Source organism: Amblyomma maculatum, chromosome 7 (genome assembly GCF_055883805.1).
Source record: "Amblyomma maculatum isolate TAMU_Amacu chromosome 7, ASM5588380v1, whole genome shotgun sequence".
Lineage (NCBI taxonomy): Eukaryota > Metazoa > Arthropoda > Arachnida > Ixodida > Ixodidae > Amblyomma > Amblyomma maculatum.
Window position 1 is genome coordinate 123,690,602 of NC_139350.1, and position 20,153 is coordinate 123,710,754.

At 45.5% G+C, this 20,153-nt stretch overlaps 1 protein-coding gene across 1 annotated transcript; it reads right to left on the reverse strand.

The window, feature by feature from the left end:
* Positions 1–8,302: 8,302 nt before the first annotated feature.
* On the reverse strand, positions 8,303–16,397 carry LOC146184620 (O-acyltransferase like protein-like). The gene is made up of 4 exons (XM_084608821.1): positions 16,277–16,397; positions 13,291–13,480; positions 10,136–10,278; positions 8,303–8,531 (listed from the first exon to the last, which is right to left on the reverse strand). The coding sequence occupies exons 1-4, from the start codon at positions 16,364–16,366 to the stop codon at positions 8,415–8,417; spliced, it is 540 nt and encodes a 179-aa protein (XP_084464947.1). The 5' UTR covers positions 16,367–16,397; the 3' UTR covers positions 8,303–8,414.
* Positions 16,398–20,153: the final 3,756 nt, after the last annotated feature.

Genomic DNA, 20,153 nt, shown 5'->3' on the forward strand with positions numbered 1-20,153 from the left:
TCCTTCAGCTCCCCTGCAGCCTCTACCGTGTCCACTTCAGCCATTTGCACGTGTTGGAATCGATCTTTACGAACCTCTTTCCTGCTCTTCAGCCGGCAACAGGTGGATCACTGTTGCTATCGACCACCTGATCAGATATGCTGAAACTGCTGCTCTACCAGCTGCAACTGCTCGTGGCGTAGCTGGTTTCATCCTTGAGAACGTTATCCTGCGTCACGGTGCGCCACAGGAATTACTCAGTGACCGTGTTGCGTGTTTTTGTCTGATTATCGTAGAAGCCCTTCTTTAGGCGTGCAGTGTTGTTTATCGTACGACGTCTGCATACCATCCCCAGAGAAATGGAATTTTCGAGCGATTTAATCGGACCCTCGGAGACATGATGGGTATGTTTCATCTAGCCACTCATATTGTGACCGTGTGTTACCATTCATAACCTACGCCTACAATTCTGCTACGCAAGCGACCACCGGTTTCTCGCCTTACTTCCTTATGTACGGCCGGGAACCTTCTTGCACAATGGACACAATCCTACCCTACCGTCCCGACGTCTCTGAATTGACGCCCATTTCTCAAGCCGCTGCCTATGCCGAAGAGTGCTGTCAGATCGCACGTCAAATCACAGCTCGAAACCAGTTCCACCAGAAAAACAACCACGCCGGTTCCTGATGTCTACCGCCTGCTTATCGTCCAGACTCATTGGTGTGGCTATGGGTGCCTTCTACTTCAGGCCGGTGGCCCAAGTTTCAGAGTCGATACCAGGGACCCTATCGTGTGCTTAAGCAAACGTCCCCGGTTAATTACCTTATCGATCCCCTCACACCGTTAAAAGACCACCGCCGACGAGTACGTGAAATTGTCCACCTTGACCGCCTTAAACCGTACTATGATCCTGGCATCGTGGCCTCCGCTTAATCCGCCAGGATGGCGTCCTTTCACAGGGGGAGTGTTTTAAGAAGGGTGCCTGACCAGCGAAAAAGCAGAAAGAGGAGGAAAACGGAGACGTCGCGCGCCGAAGACAATGAAGTTGTGAAGACGACAAAGAGGACGAAGCTCGAGCTATCGCTACGAACGCTGGCCTTCGTAGCTGGGTCCCTGGCCACTGTGGTATTACATATAATGAAAGAGCAGATTTTTGAGCAAAATCCGCTCTTAGTGGACCTCTTGTTATATTCATACCTAATACCGTTTACTTAACTTTAGCACAATTTCAAAATTTCCAACGTCTCATTCACCTCAGTAACGAGCCTCTCCTTTCTGCACCAGATTACCAACACCTCAGACGGCCTTGGCGTGGCCTCATGTGTGTTTCAAGGCTATGTGAAGTGTCTATGACTCTCTTGCGCTGCAGATTATCGAAACTAAATCGGTATTTATGTCGTTCGGGGCTATCCGCTACTAACCTCTGTAAGTCTTGCCGAGAAATTGAATACATAGATCCTTTTTTTTTCTATTCTGCTGGAGGTTCGCATCTCTCCACAAAATTTACTTAGCAACTCTCCTTTCCAGATTAGGCCTTCCACTAACCATTCCAGTTCTCCTCTCCTTCGGGGCAAGCGTCAAGGGATATGCCTTAAACCAGTGTACGATTCTATTCATAATTAGATAATTTCAACAGGCAGATTCCTATGCTAGGTACGATTTCATTACCTTTTCTTTTCATTTTTATTTTTGCCAAATTCTAGGTAAACATCCATATATATTTGAATACTCCAGTCCTTGAGCATCTATATTTACAATCTACAATGCACCCTGGCCAATCCCCCGCCGTGGGTATGTGCCATTTTGTCTGAGGTCATCATCATCCATATCATCGTAGCTGCTACGTAAGATAAATATATTGCTGTGCGAACCATCTAAACCGCTTCATTACAATTTATTTATTTATTTGTTCTCTTGTTGTGTCCAATGCTTGGCCGTAGTTCACCTTATATACAGAGAAAGCCCATGACATGCTTTGTAGAGCCTCATATTTTGATGTGTCAAGCCATCTAAGTGCGGAGAGGGCCCCGAAGCCAGCACATGTACTAGTGGGAGTGAGGGAGGCTCGTACCTCTTAAATTCCCCTAGACCGTGTGAACGTACCCAGTGATCTTGTGGTTTACGCGGTAAATGCTTCTGAACTGTTATGAATAGCACGGAGGTAACTACAATCATGGAGAATTAACAGTGCAGTGTTGTCTTCCTTGTCCCTGTCTTGTGTACGTGCGCTGTTAATTTTCCAAGATGCTTAACGAACTAGCTCGATAGCAAGTTTTACTACAGGTAACTACAATCTCGGAATCTAGGATAAGAGTACATCCCTCTTTCAGAGCAAGCGCATTACCACCTGCCGAAGTAATTGATAATCTGAAATCTATGCTGGGCGTAAACTCGCAGGCGATAAATACTATCATGCGCAGCTTAAAATACCCTTTAGCTTTCTAAATTTTCTGAAGGACTTATCTTTCTAAGGTCCATAAAGGGTTTATCTCTCCTTGGCGTTTTGCCTGCCGAGAATAGGTGCTAATGATTTCACCCTGTTTACGCGCAACAGACAGCAAAGTGCAACGGATTCTCCACTTATGATAGGCCGCTTTCGTTTTACTGAGATAGCTTCTTCGACAGGCCTCTGCGACTCAGTGCTTCCGGTGCCAGGGACCAGGAGTGACAGATGTACGAGTATTTACTGCAGAGCGACAACCTCAAGCACAAAATGTCAGTCGTCAGGAGGAGTCATTGGCAAAAGGCGACCTAAGAAAGTTTTACGGGCACTCGTTTGGACCGAAAGCTATATACCTGCTTGACTGCAAGGCAAGTTGCTTCGGAACTTATAGGAAATAGCGTCCGTGGGTGCTGATCCATATAACCAGGCGTTCGACAATCTCGCACTAATTAGGCGGCACAGCATGCCCAAGTGATCTACCCAAAACAGCATTTTGCGAAGCCAGTCCTTTTTCCGTAACTAGAGAGACAACAGTATCGTTGTCGAGGAATTTCGTACAATGACGCACCCCGACCCTTGTTCTAGCTTGTTCGAGCGGCTGTCGTCTTACTTCTCCGTGGACCGGTGAGCGTGAACCCATAGGCGACGAGGTGTACGCCATGACGGAGACACCATACATGTGAAGTGTTCCCTCGAAGCGGTGGAGGTGGAGAACCTCAAGGAATTGGTGGCCGTGCAAACCGCAACAGGACACGTGGTCCCGGCCGACGGCGCCGCGTACAACTTTGTACGCAGATGGAGGCGTCCCCAGCGTTCATCTTGATCACACGGAATCCTCTTGGCACTGATGGTGGTGCGAGCTCTGCGGACTACGTGGCAGTTCTGAACAACATACCGCTGCATTCCCGAGTAGTGGCGCCTTGAGTTTACAGCTTCGCTTTGACAGAAATTGGTGATGGTGCTGGAAGAGCCTTAGCTTCTCTGCGTACTGTCAATGCTTAAGGCCAAAAGTTTCGACTGTTAGACTTACATGGACGACTGTTAGACGTACATGGACGCCCTTAAATTTGATTTAAAAAAAGTTTGTTTTTAATCTCAAAATCAAAAAGTGGCGACTATTCATCCTGGAGTGACCGAAAGCGCTGCCTTTTTCACATTCAATAACATTAGAGAATACGAAATTGTAGTAGACCTCAAATGTACTGACGGTCACAGCATTATATAGACAAACGTCAAGCTGTGACGTAACTGGAGATGCGGAGGCGCTGGCGACCGCGGTGACTTTTGGGGGTGTAGGCAAAAGTCCGCGCTGTCTGCATTGGATGCGCGGCGCTTGCTGTGTTTTCGAGCATACTTCCCGATATTCCTGCAAGCTGTGGTGCAGTTGGTCGCACCACAAGGCACGAAAAAGAAAATAGCGCCTGTATTGACATGTTTCTTGCGGTCGGATAATAATGAGAGCGATGGGCAGCGGCCTTGAGCGCAACAAGTAGACCCTTCGTCGACGGATTGCCTTCGCGGCTAACGTGCGTTGCACTTCTGCACTGATCTTGATCACTTTGTTTGCAACTGTTAATTGTCGTGACTGCTTTTCGGCCGCACTACGAATAGCGCAATAACGCCTGCAGCTCGTGCATGTTCTGTTGTATATGCTATATCAAGCCGTAACAAGAAGCCTCGCTGTGAGTTCCGTTCACCTGTGCCCGTGCGTATGTTCATGCAGAAAAGGACACAAAAGCTGCTGCGAAAGTAACTGCTATTACTTATAGCGGTCACTCCAGCGCGATATTGCCGAAACAGGTTTGAACTTGTAAAGTAGCCTTTCATTATCACTTTCGCGAGTTTCAACGAGTGACTCTTCATCACCGACCCAAGAAAGTTAGTAAACATCGTTAGGATCCGGGCAAAGCCACGCCGCGTCATTTCTCAGATTATTAAACTTTCGTTTTGAAGGTTATTAAGATTTTGACGAACGAATTAAGTATCCATGTACGCGTAGCTCTAATCAAGCAGGATATATATAGGTATGGTATATATGCATGGTACATGGAGTTTAATGTCCCAAAGTGGAATTCGCTATGAGGGGAGCAAAATACGCAGAATAAGATGATGCGCTTTTGAATAAAAAGTTTCCAAGTGTATTAAGAAAGCTTAGCAGATCGCGCGAATTTCGCTGCAAGCGATCATGGAGGACGTTGCATTTGCGCTCATGCACTTCTCTTAAATAGTAAAAATAACAAAATGAAGGCATTCTTACGGGCCTTCATGTAAATATATACAGCTGTGACTGACCTTGTCTACGTATGTACGATGAAACAGACGTCAAACGTCTCTTTATCGAGCAGGATAGGACAAGTTCGCAGCGCGCTCTAGGCAAATATGCTTCAAAGAACTTAGAAGATTGAGTTCTTATTCAGTGAAATTCTGACTTAGGTTGCCTGTACACTGAGCTAGGATTATGATTTCTAGTTTACTTATTTAGCAGTAATATTGTTCTTCAGAGAGAAAGTGCTCGGAACAGCAGAAAAGTCGTGATATGAAAAACACACTTTCAGTAATTTATTCGTCCACCTCCTTGTATGCGCTACCAATAGGCTCGGTAATTTAACAATGTTGGCTATTAGTTTTTCATGAACATTGCGCTTTCTCATTTTCATTTAGCTTAATCAGTCATACAGCCGCCCATTGTATACCCGCGCGCTGTTGAGGGCACGACGAAGGAAGCCAGCGCAGCTCTTCGCCGGGTAATTCCAGCAAAAGTGCTGAACTACTCTACAGGCATAACTCAAACAATTTCTACGCACAAGCGAAGCATACACTTCAGAATATTCGCACACGCGAACTGATTTCGAAGGCAGCGTCGCTTGGCGCTGTGTAGGCACGCTGCGTTTTTGCCTATGCCCCATGTCGCTGCCGATCACAGCGCCAGCTTTGTTCACAAACATGACGCTTGTTTATAGGCTTTCTACTTGCCATGAAAAAAACCTTCCCCGCCCCCCCCCCCCCTTCTCGGGCGAGAGCGCTACTTGCGCCGTTTTGTGCAACGCTTTTGAACCTGGGGCCTAATGAGCGCATCTCTGAGTGGCCACAGCGCTTGGCAAAGAAAACGCTGCGCAGTTGAATTGAGACGGTAAACATACCAGTTCGTGTGCTTGAATGGCTCCCATCCGAAATACTTCGTCTCACAAGGTATCTGCAGCAATGGGAAAGGCAAAGGAGCCCTTGCAATTGCGCTCATAAGTGCCTCTCTCATCTACGCACTATAATAGAGAATTGTGCTCCTACTGTCACCCCCTCGAATTTGGGAGGTGAGATGCGGTTAGGAGCACAATTGCCTATTGTAGTGCGCGTGATCCTGATTATACCGGGGTGCTTCTACCTTTCCCAGTGCTGCAAACATCTTGTGAGACGAAGAATAGTGTTCGTATCCCGTCCCGGGGCCGATGAAGAAGACGAAGGGGTCATCCTCATTTGGAGTTGGAGTTGGCGTTTATTTCTTTCTTTCTTTCTTTCTAAAAGAAAGGGAAAGCTAAGGCAAAAGGCGGCAAGCCCGACTGGGCCTTGGCTCCAAAAATTCGACAACAGCAGACAGCTGCACAGACCTCTTGTGTGCATGGCATATAAAGCAAGCATAATTAAACACTTACATAAAATATGCAGAAATGTGGCGCAACAAGCACAATCACATGAGAAGAAAACACAACATAGGCGCACATTACCAACTGTAACATGGAAGTGAATACACACTTCCTCTTCCCCACTCAGCTACAGCTACCTCTTCTACGCCCAAAAACATCTTCACATTCATCTTCTTTGCCACGCAGATTAGCACACTCATCCCAGCAGAATACAAACATTGTCCAAGCATGACAGTACCACTCCACACACCTCTTCTTTGCCAAGAGACACTGGAAGATGTCTTAATGATAGAATAAGGGAACATGGGAAGTCCATAGATAATGGGAAGGGGTCAAATTTACTCCTGCAGTGTCAGAAGTGCATGTGTGAGCCATTGTTTAGAAGGCTCACCAACACTACGCAAAGTGAGGAAGGACTTGGTAGGAAGAACAGTGAGGCAGAACCAGGAAAAGAAAAGTGACAACCATGTCCATTCCCAAAATCCAAGATATTCAGCAATTCAGGGGCATTTATCGTGGTAGATATCGTGCTGGTTGAAGATGCGTTCATGGCTGGTAACCGAGGCAATGAGCCACTTCACATTGGCAACCTGTTCTGTACCCGCGCTGCATGCACTCTTACAATATCTGCGTGGTGCCCAGATAAACATTCTCATTTAGATTTGCTTGTTGTTGCCTATAGAGCAGAGTGCCTAACTGACTATAGGCTTTCCAAAAACCTTGTTAAGGCGTTTAATTCGGAAATTATGATACAACAGTAGGCTAGGGCTGCCATGAAGACGAGTAATTGAATGCAGACATTGGAGCGCTCGAAAATATAGCGATAAAAGTTTGACACTCCATCTCGGCAACTGCTGGCGTCTGCGGGTGACCGCAATGAGACAACCCGTCTAGTGAGAAGGTCGCTGGTGCAGAACAATACAGCGAAGCATCGCTTCGCCGTATCTAAAGATGTTAGAGCTTTGTGTAGCAAAAGGCATACTACTTCAACCTAATTTAGGTCAGTGTTAGCCCAAATAGACGAAGCTATAAGCAGTATGCCGCAAAAGGGTGTGAGAATCTCGGTGCACGCTGCGGAAAGAATGGTGCTTCCTAACCTCGGATACTCCACACCTCGCGAGGCCGTGCCTGCTGTTGCTGCTCCCCTCGCTGCATCGTGAATCAGCATGTATTAGCCTCCCTGCGATAACGGGCACTTAAGCGCATGTGAACTGCTGCAAAAGTGTTCTACAAGTTGCACACATCAGCGCTTCCAGTAAAGACATGACGTCCTTCATTGTAAGGAGAGCTCTTTGTGTCATGGGAGGTGAATTGTTGCCTGTGGAACACGCGAAAGTATTGATTATTACTTTATTTTATGCCATGATATGCTCTTTTAGGACATATTACGCTTAATAAGGGCATTGAAATCACAGCATACAGATTCTGACATTGGCTAGCGCTCAAGGAAAGAAGGTATAGGGTACAGGACACACGTGTGTCCTATCCCCTATACCTTATTTGTGCGTCTTCCTTGAGCGCTAGCCACAATGTCTGAATCTGTACACCACGGAGAAGGAAGAGGAAGATGAGGAGGAAAGGCAGGGAGGTTAACCCGCAAAAGAAACCGGTTTGCTACCCTGCACTGCGGAAAGGGGTGAGTGGATATAAAAGTTGTAAGAGAAGGATGGGGGAAGTTAGTACAGTCACATCACATCACGTCACAGTCATATCACGTAGCGTAAAAGCAAAATCATAGCCTTTCGATTATTCCTGTGCTTTTCATAAAGCGGAGCAGTGCCTGGAGGCCTTCACCGCAGACGATCGCCGTGGTCAGCGACCGAAAATCTTAATCTCAGTCACCAACTGTACACCAACTATCCCAATTAAGAGTATTGGAACCCCGTACAGTATTCGCTTTTTGCCTGCTGAGAAAAACTGTGATATGCCTTGTCTTTTGTTCATGTTGATAGGAAGAGCAGTTTGTGGAAGAGCAGTATGATAAACCACCATGTGGAATCTCCACGATCATCGAAATCTTGATTCCGCTTTCGGTAAATCCCTATCTAAAGCGACTAAATCATCCATGGCTGAAGTTTGCTAGAATATCTGACACATCCCACTTTCGCTGTTTGAAAAGCTTATATTTAGCGGCGCGAAAACTGAATGCACCTCCGCTGCGTATTACCAGCACAAGGACGTCATTTATTCACAAACAACGACGGTGAAGCAAAAAACATGTGTTGCTCACTGACGAGGTAAATCAGAGCTCCGCACTGACTCCTGAAGAACAACGCCGTACATAGTGTACACTTGGCGGATCTGTCTCACGATGCAGCAGTAACGACGGGCAGTTCTGGGATAGTTTAGCGGGCTCACATCCATCCGGCGAGCACGAGTTTCTCGAGGCTGAAGATTGGTGCTTCGAACAGCAGGCACATAACGATGCCAAAAAGGTATGCGAATGCCACGTTCGCCGGGTAGATGTAAAGCTGCGAGTATATGAATACAACAAATTATATAATGAGCCGCCAAACTATATCATTCTTAAACCTGATGCCTGTCACTACAAAGCTCGTGTCAAATGTCGCCTGCAGTGTCACATCAGCAGTGTATCCAAAAATTTTTATTTGCTAAATTCCTAGCCATTGTGAGCCTGCAGACACGCTTTTATGACAGGCATAGTTAAGTAACGGGAAAAAATGTTAGAAACTAGAACAAAAAAACATGCCACGGGTGGGAAGAACTACGTCCGTTAGAAGGGAAAACAGTGGCACAGGTGAACATACTAAAGGTTGCGTAACAACTAGCATAAATGCCCCTGAAAGCAGAACATTGCACACCCGCCGCCGCCGCCGCACAGCTCAGTAATTGGTAGAGCACCGTGACTGAAATCCACGCCGCGTGGGGTTCGGGCAACTGTAGCTGGTGACCAATTTTCGCTTTCCCCTGCGATGTTATTTAATTTATTCGTGCACCGCGCAAACTCCAAGACACGCACCGTTGCGTTGTTTGAGGGAGGTTACATTCTTGGGCGAAGTTTTACGAGCATGAGGAACATGATTAAAGAACGGTTGCGGACTGTTAGCACCAACCGCGGACAAGTGAGAACACCGTTACATAATAAAACGTCCGTTGTTTCAATTACTAAATTTACCCGAATCACGTAAAGTTCCAGTGGCCACAAGCTGTAGACTCACTGGTTGCATCGTTATTACTGCGCCTAGACGCGTGATCCGTAGATTCGCTGCAGAACAGTGGCGAAATGAACCTCTTTAGATATTGTTTGCCTGCTAGCAAATCGGACAATTAGAAGGGAGGGAGACCTTCCACCTCCTTTTTAAGTTTCAAATGTCGCTACGGCGTAACCATTGCCGGCCATGTGACGCGAGGCTAATCCCACCTGTAGCAAAGAACAACCCTACCTCAGTGTTTTTCTGCCGCATGCAAGTAGTCCAGCTCGACGCCCACACAATACGCTTACGCTGACTACACTGTCTGCAGCAATTCCCTTCGCCTTAACCGCTTAATCTCAAGCGGTAACGTCCGCCTCTCAATTAGGCTGCTAGTATCGGAAATTCCCTCACGCTTATAGGAGGCATCTTCAGCGTTATCATCCAACTAACTCCCGCTCCCGAACGTTTTGAAAATCAGCGCCACATGTATAGGATGCTCCACATACCTACTGTGCTGCTTGGGAAGCGGAAAGCGCTGATCAGAGGAAATCATACTCTATTTCAAGAAGCTTGGATAACGCCTATAGGCAACCTTCAGGAAAGAATTGAGACGCATGCTCTACCTGCGGCTGTATTTCACCCATGCTGTCGATAGAGCCCTCACGTTAAATTAGGTGCGTCTAATCTGAAGAACGGCTGCAACCCATTTGAGCCACATATTGGGCTGGCTGTCTCTACAAGAGGCGTCACTGATACGTATCTTGTGTGTCCGCTTCGCTAATTGAGGAGGCTTGTGTACGTGCAAACACTGCGCATGACATTTGTGGGAATGTGTGCGGACCGGATGAATTGCTCTGCGCTACGAGCTACAACTGGCGCTTGTGCATGAGACGCATGTGTGCGCCTGCTTGTGTGCTCACCAGGAAGGTGCGGGAGAAGTCGAGGCTCTGCTGGCGTGTGTCGATGAAGAGGTATATGGGCATGGTGTGCACGACGTAGGCGGCGAACGTGAGCCGGCTGAAGGGCACCAGTGTCTTGCTCGACAGGAGGGCGTTGACTGGCCCTGCGCACCTCTCGCTCATGGTCACAATCACCGCAACACGCATACCGGGCACAGAACTAAACCGCGCAGAAGAACCGGAGCATGAAAGTAACTGCGTTGCAGGCGAGGGCCGCCACTTTAAAGGGGTAATGAGATGGCTCTCGATGTATTGCAGATTTGCTCTTCTGTGTTTAAGGTAGACGCCTGTGATCCTACCGCAAAAGTTTCTTTGCTTGGGGCGCGCTGCATATTCAAGAACACACAGAAGAAATCGGCATCTGGAAACTCCTCCACCGACAATGACCCCACCATAATGGAATTCTCGCGTGACGTCAAAGAAGCATAGACGCCAAAGCATCGTCTGCAATTTAGGCTTCAATGTTGAAAGATATATGTCTCATTTCCTTCCGTGCGCGATTGATGTGGCGGTTGTCCTTCATTGGGCAGTAATTCGATCGTGAACATGTTACTTCCACATACGCTGACCGGTGCACCAAGAACGAAGCCAGCACGACGAACGATCGCCTATAGTTGCAATAGTTGCAAAGAAAGAAAGAAAGAAAGAAAGAAAGAAAGAAAGAAAGAAAGAAAGAAAGAAAGAAAGAAAGAAAGAAAGAAAGAAAGAAAGAAAGAAAGAAAGAAAGAAAGAAAGAAAGAAAGAAAGAAAGAAAGAAAGAAAGAAGCAGAACTGGTCAACAACTCGTTTGTGGACGGAGTGTAACTTCATTTTTAATGGTTTGCTGGAGTTTAATGGCATTGAGGTCGTTTTCAATCACCGATGTCATTGGTAGGGTACATCAAATATAGAGCGGAAGGGAAATCAGTGATTACGGCGTCGTTGCCTATGGCGCAAACAGTTGCAGGAAAGTTTCGAAACTTTGTACGCAGTTAGCCCATTGCAATGCGGCGTCAGCGTTGTAGTGCGCGCATCCGTGTTACAAATAGGAAAGACGGGCATAAAAGGGAAATGGGGCGATGGCGGGGCGTCGTGGATGAGCCTTTTGCCTTTGAAATTTTTGTCGGTTTTGAACGCTAATTTCTTCTTTTTTTTTTTTATTGCGATAGCAATACTGCGCCAAGTTTCGAGCCGTCGCGTGGTCCCGGCAGGCCACGCTTGACCTTGAACAGCCGAGGAGGAGGAGGAGGAGGAGGAGGAGGAGAAGAAAATGAAGACGGCTGCTAACATACGCTCTCACGTCATACTCTTAAAGGATGAGCTTAAGTGTCCCCAATAATGTAGCATCTTACGCTGATAGGGCGTGATAGGGGAACAATGTAGCAGGCAAAAGAAGCTTCCGCCGTTGCAATTCAACTAGTGTTAACCAGAGCTAAACCACAACTAATGTTTTTTTTTTTTTAGTTTCAACCATGCCTACCTATAATTTTGAACGCGCTTGACATCTATAGCTCAATTTAAGCCTCTTGCGGCGTGCTCATCCTTATTGTTCTAATAATATGTTGTGTTCTTTTAAAGAACGTTTTTTATAATATCCTCCCTGCCTGAAAAAAAAAAAAAAACGTAAGACGTCCTGAACTTTATGCATCCATTTCCCCGAGGCTAAAGCGCAGCTTCTGAAGTACATTGATTTAGATGCCTGGCACTCGATGCATATCAGCTTCGGCGCACTGTGTCGAATAGCTTCTAAAGAGTATCTAATGCAACCGAATAGAAAGTTGTGCGAAGTTGATTCCGTTCATGGTGAATTAGTAGGCGCGAACTTTACGAAGAACCACAAAGAAGAGACAGCGCGGATCTTGTTGTACGTGGTTACTTTATTATATATCCAAAAGGATGGAAAACATATTTGCCAGCCCCGGTATCTGCTATCAGAAGCGCCTGAACTGCGGCGGCGGAAAAAAAAAGGTATAGTGAGGAAGCGGTAGACGAAATCAAAGAGGTGAGTGACAGGGAAAAAGAACAGAGTAGATAAAAATAAAAATAAACTGAAATATATATACACTATGGCACAACGTATCCGTATCCTGTTTCTCCGTTTTTCAGTCTCTGTAAAGGTTGCACTCACCAAGCCTCTGAAAGCTCCGTCCGGTGCTCTTTTTTTCCCCCGAGAGGACTTCTAAGTCGACTGGCGGCATTTTATTGCACCAGAATTACTGCATTGCAGTATAAACGGCACGTAGAATCAATTTGTCATCTCGCAAGCGCAGAAAAAAAATCATGCTTTAAAAATGAGATGTAAGTTAAAGAATTTCCGCTTTCCTTTAAGCAGAATATCAACTTTCTACGTTGAGCAGCACACTCTTCTGGAAGACTGAGAGGCTGGACTGTGTACTTATCACAATAGAAGCTTTGCGCACCCGCGTGCGCTCGTGAGATCTCGTGAGGCTTACTCAGCTTGATAGCACAATGTTTAGCTCGATGCGGGATGCGAATTCTCGCCGGTCAGAGACGAGGCCCCTTCTGGCGTCTTTGCGAAGCAATACAGCGTCTCCGGAACACGAATAAATCCACGGTTACGGAAGAAAATGGCGGCTACAGTCGTGGCCTGCTATGTGGATCGCCCCAACGATGACTTATAGTCAATTGTCGACTCGATGGAAAAGCGTGGAATTTCGAGTCAGCCGCGCGCTCTCTGAAATGCATTGCACGGCATCCGCGCGTTTTTCTCTACACCATTTAGAGGAGTGTAATTGTCGACAAATTAATAAGCTTTCATAAATTGCTTTTCTGGCGCAAACGAACTGCAGTTGGACTGCAGCAGTATTATAATCGGGATAACAATAGGGATTGGCAGTGAAACTGTGTATAGGACAAGTTCAGGTGAAAAGGAAAAGGAAAGGCTCTATTTTCCACTTTCGGTTAACCTGACAAAAGTTGAAAAATACAAGAAGCGTTGACTTGACACATACTTATTCGCATTCTAAACTCTGAATGTCACATTTTGTTTGCAGTGTTCTCATTTGGATTGCTTCGAGGCTGGTTTTATCGATTTCATACAAGTTTTGGACGGAACGCAGAAAGCGAGAAGAAGCTCCCTCGACCGGAGGACACAGCCGTCAGCTCTTATTGCTTACCTCCGTAACCTTCAAGGCAGCTGATCAGAATCCAGGCAACGCAGACTGCCCAGAGGGAGCGCGATAAACCGCCGTACAGAGCTGCCATGTACGGTTCAGGCTGTCGGTTTTGGGCGTCCGCTGGCCACACGGCGAGAACCAGAGCGATTGTTAGGAGCGTGCACGCGGCCCAGCCTGCGCACACGTAAGGCTGAAACAGAGGAGCAAAATAGTAATGAAAACTACAGCCGTCTTTAGATGCGTCAGTCATGCAAGGGTGTGTCATTTAAAGAGTCATACCGTCTACAATGAAGCATTTCACTAAATAACCATATATTCTAATACAGAACAAATATTTTATTAGATATTTCAGAAATTTATTTGGATTTACGCTAGCCATCATTACAGTACCGTAAAAAAAAATTCAACTTACATTGCGCTATGCGTGAAACATCCTTTGTCAAAAGTAACCAGGCTGTGGGTTTCGCTTCTAGGTCAGGTAGTGAAGAATTCGTACCACTTCTGAAGCTGTAAATCTGTGCAAAGTAAAGGGGAGCTCCTGCCCTCACTTATCAACAAGTTGTGATCCTCTGGGAAGCCATGTTGGCTTTAGAATACAAGCGAGAAGCAAAACATGCAGCCTGGTTACTTTTGGCAAAGTACATCCTTTTCGTTCAGGTCAAAATAGGCATGCTGCGAACTTTTTATATATAGGGGGATTGTCGTTGTCAAATGTGTCTGCCACGTGCGCATGTGAAACGTCTGCTCGTCACATTTTCTTTTTCGTTTTCGTGCAAGATAACGCGTCATTTTGTTTCAACGATAGATTTTCTTATTTCTCTCTCAGTTGCGGCTCCGCACAAGAAGCTATTAACGAGGGTATGCAGCTTGGTAGATGCTTCTTGCTTAAAACCGCTCAAGTGACGTGGATATACACAAAAGAGGGCACACCCAGCGCAGTATCCTACCCCGTCCACGTCCCTTTTTCAGCAAGCAAGAAACTGCTGTCGGTTTCCAGCATGTCTGTCGTTCGTATACCTGCGAGTAGAGGACTGCTTACGGTATGGCTCGATGCTTTCTCTGCGTGAAGGAAAAGCTGCTGCAACGTTATGTTTCGGCATTTGAGGAGTAAAAGCTTCGCATGTATTCGTGTAATATATAGCCCGTATTGCAGACAGCACAGGAGGAATAAAAAAGGAGGACGTTTTTCGAAAAGTATCTATTGCGATGTCGTCCAGACATTACCTTTAGCTTTTATTTTTTAATAACACTTCTGTACAGCAAAGCAACCAACTGACATTAAGAAATGAGACCCCTAAACCTAAGCAAGGTTCTCCTAGTCTTTCAGTGATGTTATATTTACTCATGCTGCAATCATTCGACGTAAGAGAAACTTCACCGCGCTTCGTTATGTGGTCAGAACACTGGGCTGCAGACAGGGCAGGACAAGGCGAACTGCAAATCTGGACTGAGGACGGTCGGCTGCACTATTTTTATTTAGAACGCATTGTCAGTGCTTCTTGCCTCTCTTACAGTTTATGACGATGCCAGAAGTTCAACTGGGTCTGCGTTTTGTGAACCCTTCTCTTGCTTAAATTATTCTCACTTTTTCCAGGAGGCAAGCGAATCGAGCGTAATTCGGCCCTGCGGATAAATTACACCCTTGTGGCCTTGCTTATGTAACAGAAAAAAAAAGAAAAAAAAAACCTAGGTTTCCTTGCTGTTTCCTTGCAGGGAAGAAAAGAAAAGCAGGGGGGAGGGGGGGTGTTATTGTTCGGTATTCCTGCCCATAAGAGGAAAAGAAACTAAAACTGCCGGTGTGAAACTTCAATTTCTCAGATATGTTTTCAAACACTTATAAAATATCCTCCTCCTGCGGTTTCTGTTCACCAATGCGCACCCATTACATTCAAGTCCAGCCCAGTCAAATTACTTTTTTTATATATATGGCGGGAATGACTTATTTTTTATGGTTGCTGCTTGTCTTTGTCGTAAGGGTATACGTGTGTACCTGTATTCTTTGGTTCAAATTCAGAATAGCCGCATTTTTAGTTTAGTGACATGATTACGCGTCTGCGAATACATCTCTGACATAGTAATGCATGGTAATGGTATTCGGCAATGCTACGCTAAATCTTTCATACCTACCTTCGCCAGAGAAGACTGAACTGGGAATTAGCGAGCCCCCACTCTCGGCTTCTTGCGACCAACGTGCAGTGAGATGCCGTCGATGAGGTCGCATACGCAGTCGACGTCGCAGCCTCTAAAAGCCTAGGGACTTCACCAGGGCATTTTCATTAACGTATACAAGCCTACATTATAGAGCCGACGAATTTTAACTGGTCTTTCATTCGTTTTATTCAGGTAATTGTCCCAGAAGGCATCATGAATCATTTGAATAGTTTTCAAAGACTGAAGTATCCGGATTGCAGTGCTTTCATTCAGTCAGATAGGTTTTTGGAAAACTTTGATAGAGCGCAAACACACACGACCACTAAGGACAAGAGACGAGACACAAGCACGGCGCTTGTGTCTCGTCTCTTGTCCTTAGTGGTCGTGTGTGTTTGCGCTCTATCAAAGTTTTCCAAAAATGAACCAACTCGCCCAGAAAGAAGTGTTAATCAGATAGGTTTTATGCGCGCAAAAAGACGACACAAAAGACAAGGGAGACAGGACGGAGCGCACCGTCCTGTCTCCCTTGTCTTTTGTGTCGTCTTTTTGTGCGCATAAAACCTATCTGAGTATGAACCAACTAGCCCCACAACGCATATTACTGGAATTCATTCAGTCGCTCAGGGCATATGACACGACGCACCGGCTGATTCAAAGTATCTCATTGCCCAACAAAGCACTACAACCTTCACACATTCACGCAAAATAAATTGAGCGGATTGTTCAAATACCGAAGCAGGCAATGCTTCCGGTTTTATCAAAGTCAATGTTTTTAACTATGCATCAGCAGTGGTAACAGCTTTGAGTAGACAGTGTACAAGTATACTGAACTCACTTTTTTAATGATGATGAGTCCACGCCTAGTATGCAAAATGTATCCACAAATCATGCCGATGAGGTAGGGACCAATGCGGCAATGCGGCATTAAGTACACGTTCAGACCGAAATCCAGCACTTTAGACCTGAAGAAAATAATGAAAAAAAAAGAAACAAAGAGAAATCGGAATTACTGTCGATCTATTTAGGTTTTCCAAGGGTTTTCACACTCAAGGCTATGATTGTCATATACACTAGCAATAGTTTACAAGGAAGGAATTTGCTTTAGAGTTCCATCCAAACGATAAAGTTTTGCTTAGTTTTGCTTTGTTTAAAATTATTTCTCTTATGACCCTTTTTTTAAATTTACTCGATTGAGAGTCTTGCAAATCTTTGTGCGAGTACGGGGGGTCACGCTGCACCACTACTGGCATTGTGCGCTTGAAGCGACTAGTACATTTATACTTTTTTTTTTCTCGGTGCTACAGAACTACCCCGAACGAAAGTTTCCCTTAGTCATAAAAACACAAACTGACTTTTTTTTTTTTTAGTCGATACTTATTGCCTCAGGGCATCAGTAGGTTATGAGATGAAGGATGAATAAATGATTAAATGAATGGAAAAAGGTTGGCTGATTTTATGAAGTCCAGAAGTGAGCGATGATGAGGTCCCTGCGTCCAAGTGACGTATGAGGCAGGATTGGTTGCTGAAAGGCCAGCTATGCTCAGGTGCCGGATTCGTGTTGACTTGAGTGCTGGGCAGTCCCACAGCAAGTGGTGGATGTCGGCCTCGACATCTTCGTTGTTACAGATCGGGCATCCTGGGCGAGGATATAAGTGTTGGAAGTATGACCACGTCCTAGTTACTGCTGGTGTAAGGGTAACACCGACCCGGATCCTCCTAAGCGCAACCTCCTCTGCACGGGTGAGACCGCGGGGAAGGGATATCGCACACGGAGGGATAAGTGCACGCGTGCGGCGCCGGAGGTGCTGCTTTCTTGACAAAAGGAGGGTAGCGTCGTCGACTTCGAGAAGCCGTGGGATTGATGCGTCTTGGTTCACGAGGCTTATAGGCGGCTGCTTCTCGTTCACATTCATTCAAATAAATGGGAAATTTTGTTTACTTACATATTATATTTCTTGGCAAAACGGCACTTAAACCTAAAAAAAATGCCGTTTCAAAAATGAATTATATGAAATATCACAAGGATTTAAATTGTTTGTTTTTTTTTTTTTTTTTAAGAAACCAAAGTCTAACTCCACCGTGAGCACCCGATACCGGCACAATATACGTTTGCACGCATTCTGCATTGGTGCCGGTTAGAGCAATTAAAAAAAACGTAGGAAATAAATTACTGTTTCAGGGTTAGTGATATTGCCAAGAAAAAGAGTAACTCTGCTTCCTTGAAAACATATTATTGCGACAAGTTTCGCTATAATCCCTGTTCCTATGCGCATCTAAAAGTGGCAACTATAAGAGCATATTCAGCGTCGTAAATCAATGTCTCCTCAGCATATGAGTATTCAATTGTGCGACTAATACAGTGTCTTACTGGTAATTATACCGATGACTTAATCGAATGAAGAAAGAAAGCTTTAGTCATGTTTCCTGCGATTTCTTTCACAATCAGTTCATTCGCTTTGTCGTCCTTGGACAAAGCCGCGTTTGACAGCAGAGCAGGAACGTCTTTGATGGTGATCAACAATACATCACAGCGTTTGTCCTACGTCATAACGAAAAGGCGATGCAAAGAGTCCAGAACACTTTGTTTAGTACAGCGTCCCAGCTTTCAAGAAAAAGGTCCAGAAATTGTGTTTCTTGTAACAGCAATACGATCATGCTAAAAAAAAAAAAAAAAAAAAAGAAAACGTCTTTATTTTTAGGACATTGATTTGGCTCCTGCACCTTGAAAAAAATCACCTTTTTAAAACCCATTACCTTTCTAGCATACAAAATTTCTTTTTTTTTTCTTTTTCAGCAGCAGTAACTCACTCTGCATGATGGCTTGGTGGAATAGCAAAACGTTCGGAGGAGCGTTCGTATGGCCAGGCGGCTATATTGGGTGGTCGTCCTTTGTTGCTAGGGGCAGCTCGGGATTGAAAACACGAAAGGCACCTTGATGTACCATATGACACAAAGACAAATAAGTTAGTATATATGCATGCCTACACTCGACCGTGCATGATTTCACATATTTATTCAGTAATGTTTCCTTTTGTCTTGTGGCAAAAGTCTGATCTGGTGCGGTCTGCTACCGAGCTGGAAATGCAAGTTAGTCACAAACACAACGGCTGTACATACAGCAAATAAATATGTTCTAAAAAGCGGGCATTGCTGAGTCCATTCAATCAGTTTTAGTTAGTGCTAAAAGTAATTTAGCCCGGAAGTGACGCCTCATCACTGCCCAGGACTTAAGTCTTATAACCATCTAACGTAGATACTTTCATTTGGTAGTACATCCGAGGGCCACCGAAGTTATCAGTCTGAACTGAACTCGAACGGGCGCGCCTCTGCTGCATGGCAAACTCGGTCGCTGTTGAGAAATTTCATTACCTCACGCCAAGCTCTTGCGGCACCACCGTGGCTGCTGCTAATAATTTGCAGGCTTTCAAAAAATCTTCCCGCAAGGTTCGTCGTTATAACGTTGAAATCGAAAAGTTTATTCGCAATAAGGCGTGTACTTCTGAGCCCACCGCTATCCTGTTTTTCTGTAGACTAGCAACTATGGCATCCTCGCGATTTTCTTGGGCGGTGTTTTCTTTTTTTTCTGCAAAACAAGTTATATATTTCAAAGCGCAGTAATTTTGTAGCAGTTGTGCTGTGCTCATTTCACGCTTAGATACGACGCGCAAAAAAAAAATTTAACTGTTCCAAAGTGGACTCCTGGCAAAAGTCGTAGTCGGACTTTCGTCCGAAGTGAGATGACCCGACCCGCGTTCACGCGAAATGCTTGCCGAAGACAAGTGTCACCAGGACAGGCTACGCCGTGAAGATTATCATGAGCACCATCCCTCTTTTTGCGCTTTAAAATCAGTACCCACGCTTGCACTGTGTTTGGAGAAAATGTGCAGTTAGTTTTCCTGGAGTGCAACATGGTGCTGTTACGCTGCGCGCCAGTTCAAGCGGCCGTTGAGAGGTGAGCGTAACAGGCGCTTCGGCGGCATCCTTGTGTACAGGAAAACGTGCTAGGCTAATCAGAGGTAATTATTGCCCCATCTGTATTGATTTCTACATGATTGTAATGCGTCGTGGAAATAGCAACAGCGCACTGTTTGTAGCTCATTTGAGGACCATTTTAAATAGCACTTGTATTTGTTGCGACTGCCTGCCCGCATCCTGACCCCTGTCGAGCTCTGTTAGAAAGTGCAGTGGAGAGCTCCTCATAACTCGACCGCCCCCATGGCGGATAAAAACCGCACACGACAACACGATTGTGGAGTTATCCATTATTGTTTTGAATGTAAGCTTAAGAAGTGAGTGAAGCAACCCCGGCTGCTCAGAGGTGCCCTCTTACGTTCTCATACATGTCCTATCGCCCAAAGCTAGCTGTTTACCCCGATATTTCAAGATGCTTAAGCAATTACCTTGTACATACCGCTAGTGACGCTTGGTATGAAACAAGAAGACAGCTTTACCGCATTCAGAAATTGTTTGATCTCTTCAACTTGCACGCTAAAGTTTGCATTTCAAAAGCACGTTTTATTCTTGAAAGGCTGAGACCACAGTATTAAGGCGAAAACCTTTAATGGCCCATCGTTGTCGTCAGCAAAAGTGTCATTGCCATTGCTTTTGCCATTGAATCAGCCTGCCATGACCTTTCAATTGACGTTACCCCTATGCCACGGGCAGAAGCTGCAACTGGGTCGCTCCTTTCATTGGGAGGGTGATACCAGAAT

Excerpts from the sequence above, each read along its gene's own strand:
- LOC146184620 (XM_084608821.1), bottom strand. The coding sequence starts at position 16,366 with ATGCCGCATTGCCGCATTGGTCCCTACCTCATCGGCATGATTTGTGGA. Across the intron at positions 13,481-16,276 it reads GACTCATCATCATTAAAAAA|CCTTACGTGTGCGCAGGCTG; the intron begins GTGAGTTCAGTA and ends CCTCTGTTTCAG. Across the intron at positions 10,279-13,290 it reads CTGCCTTGAAGGTTACGGAG|GGCCAGTCAACGCCCTCCTG; the intron begins GTAAGCAATAAG and ends AGAGGTGCGCAG.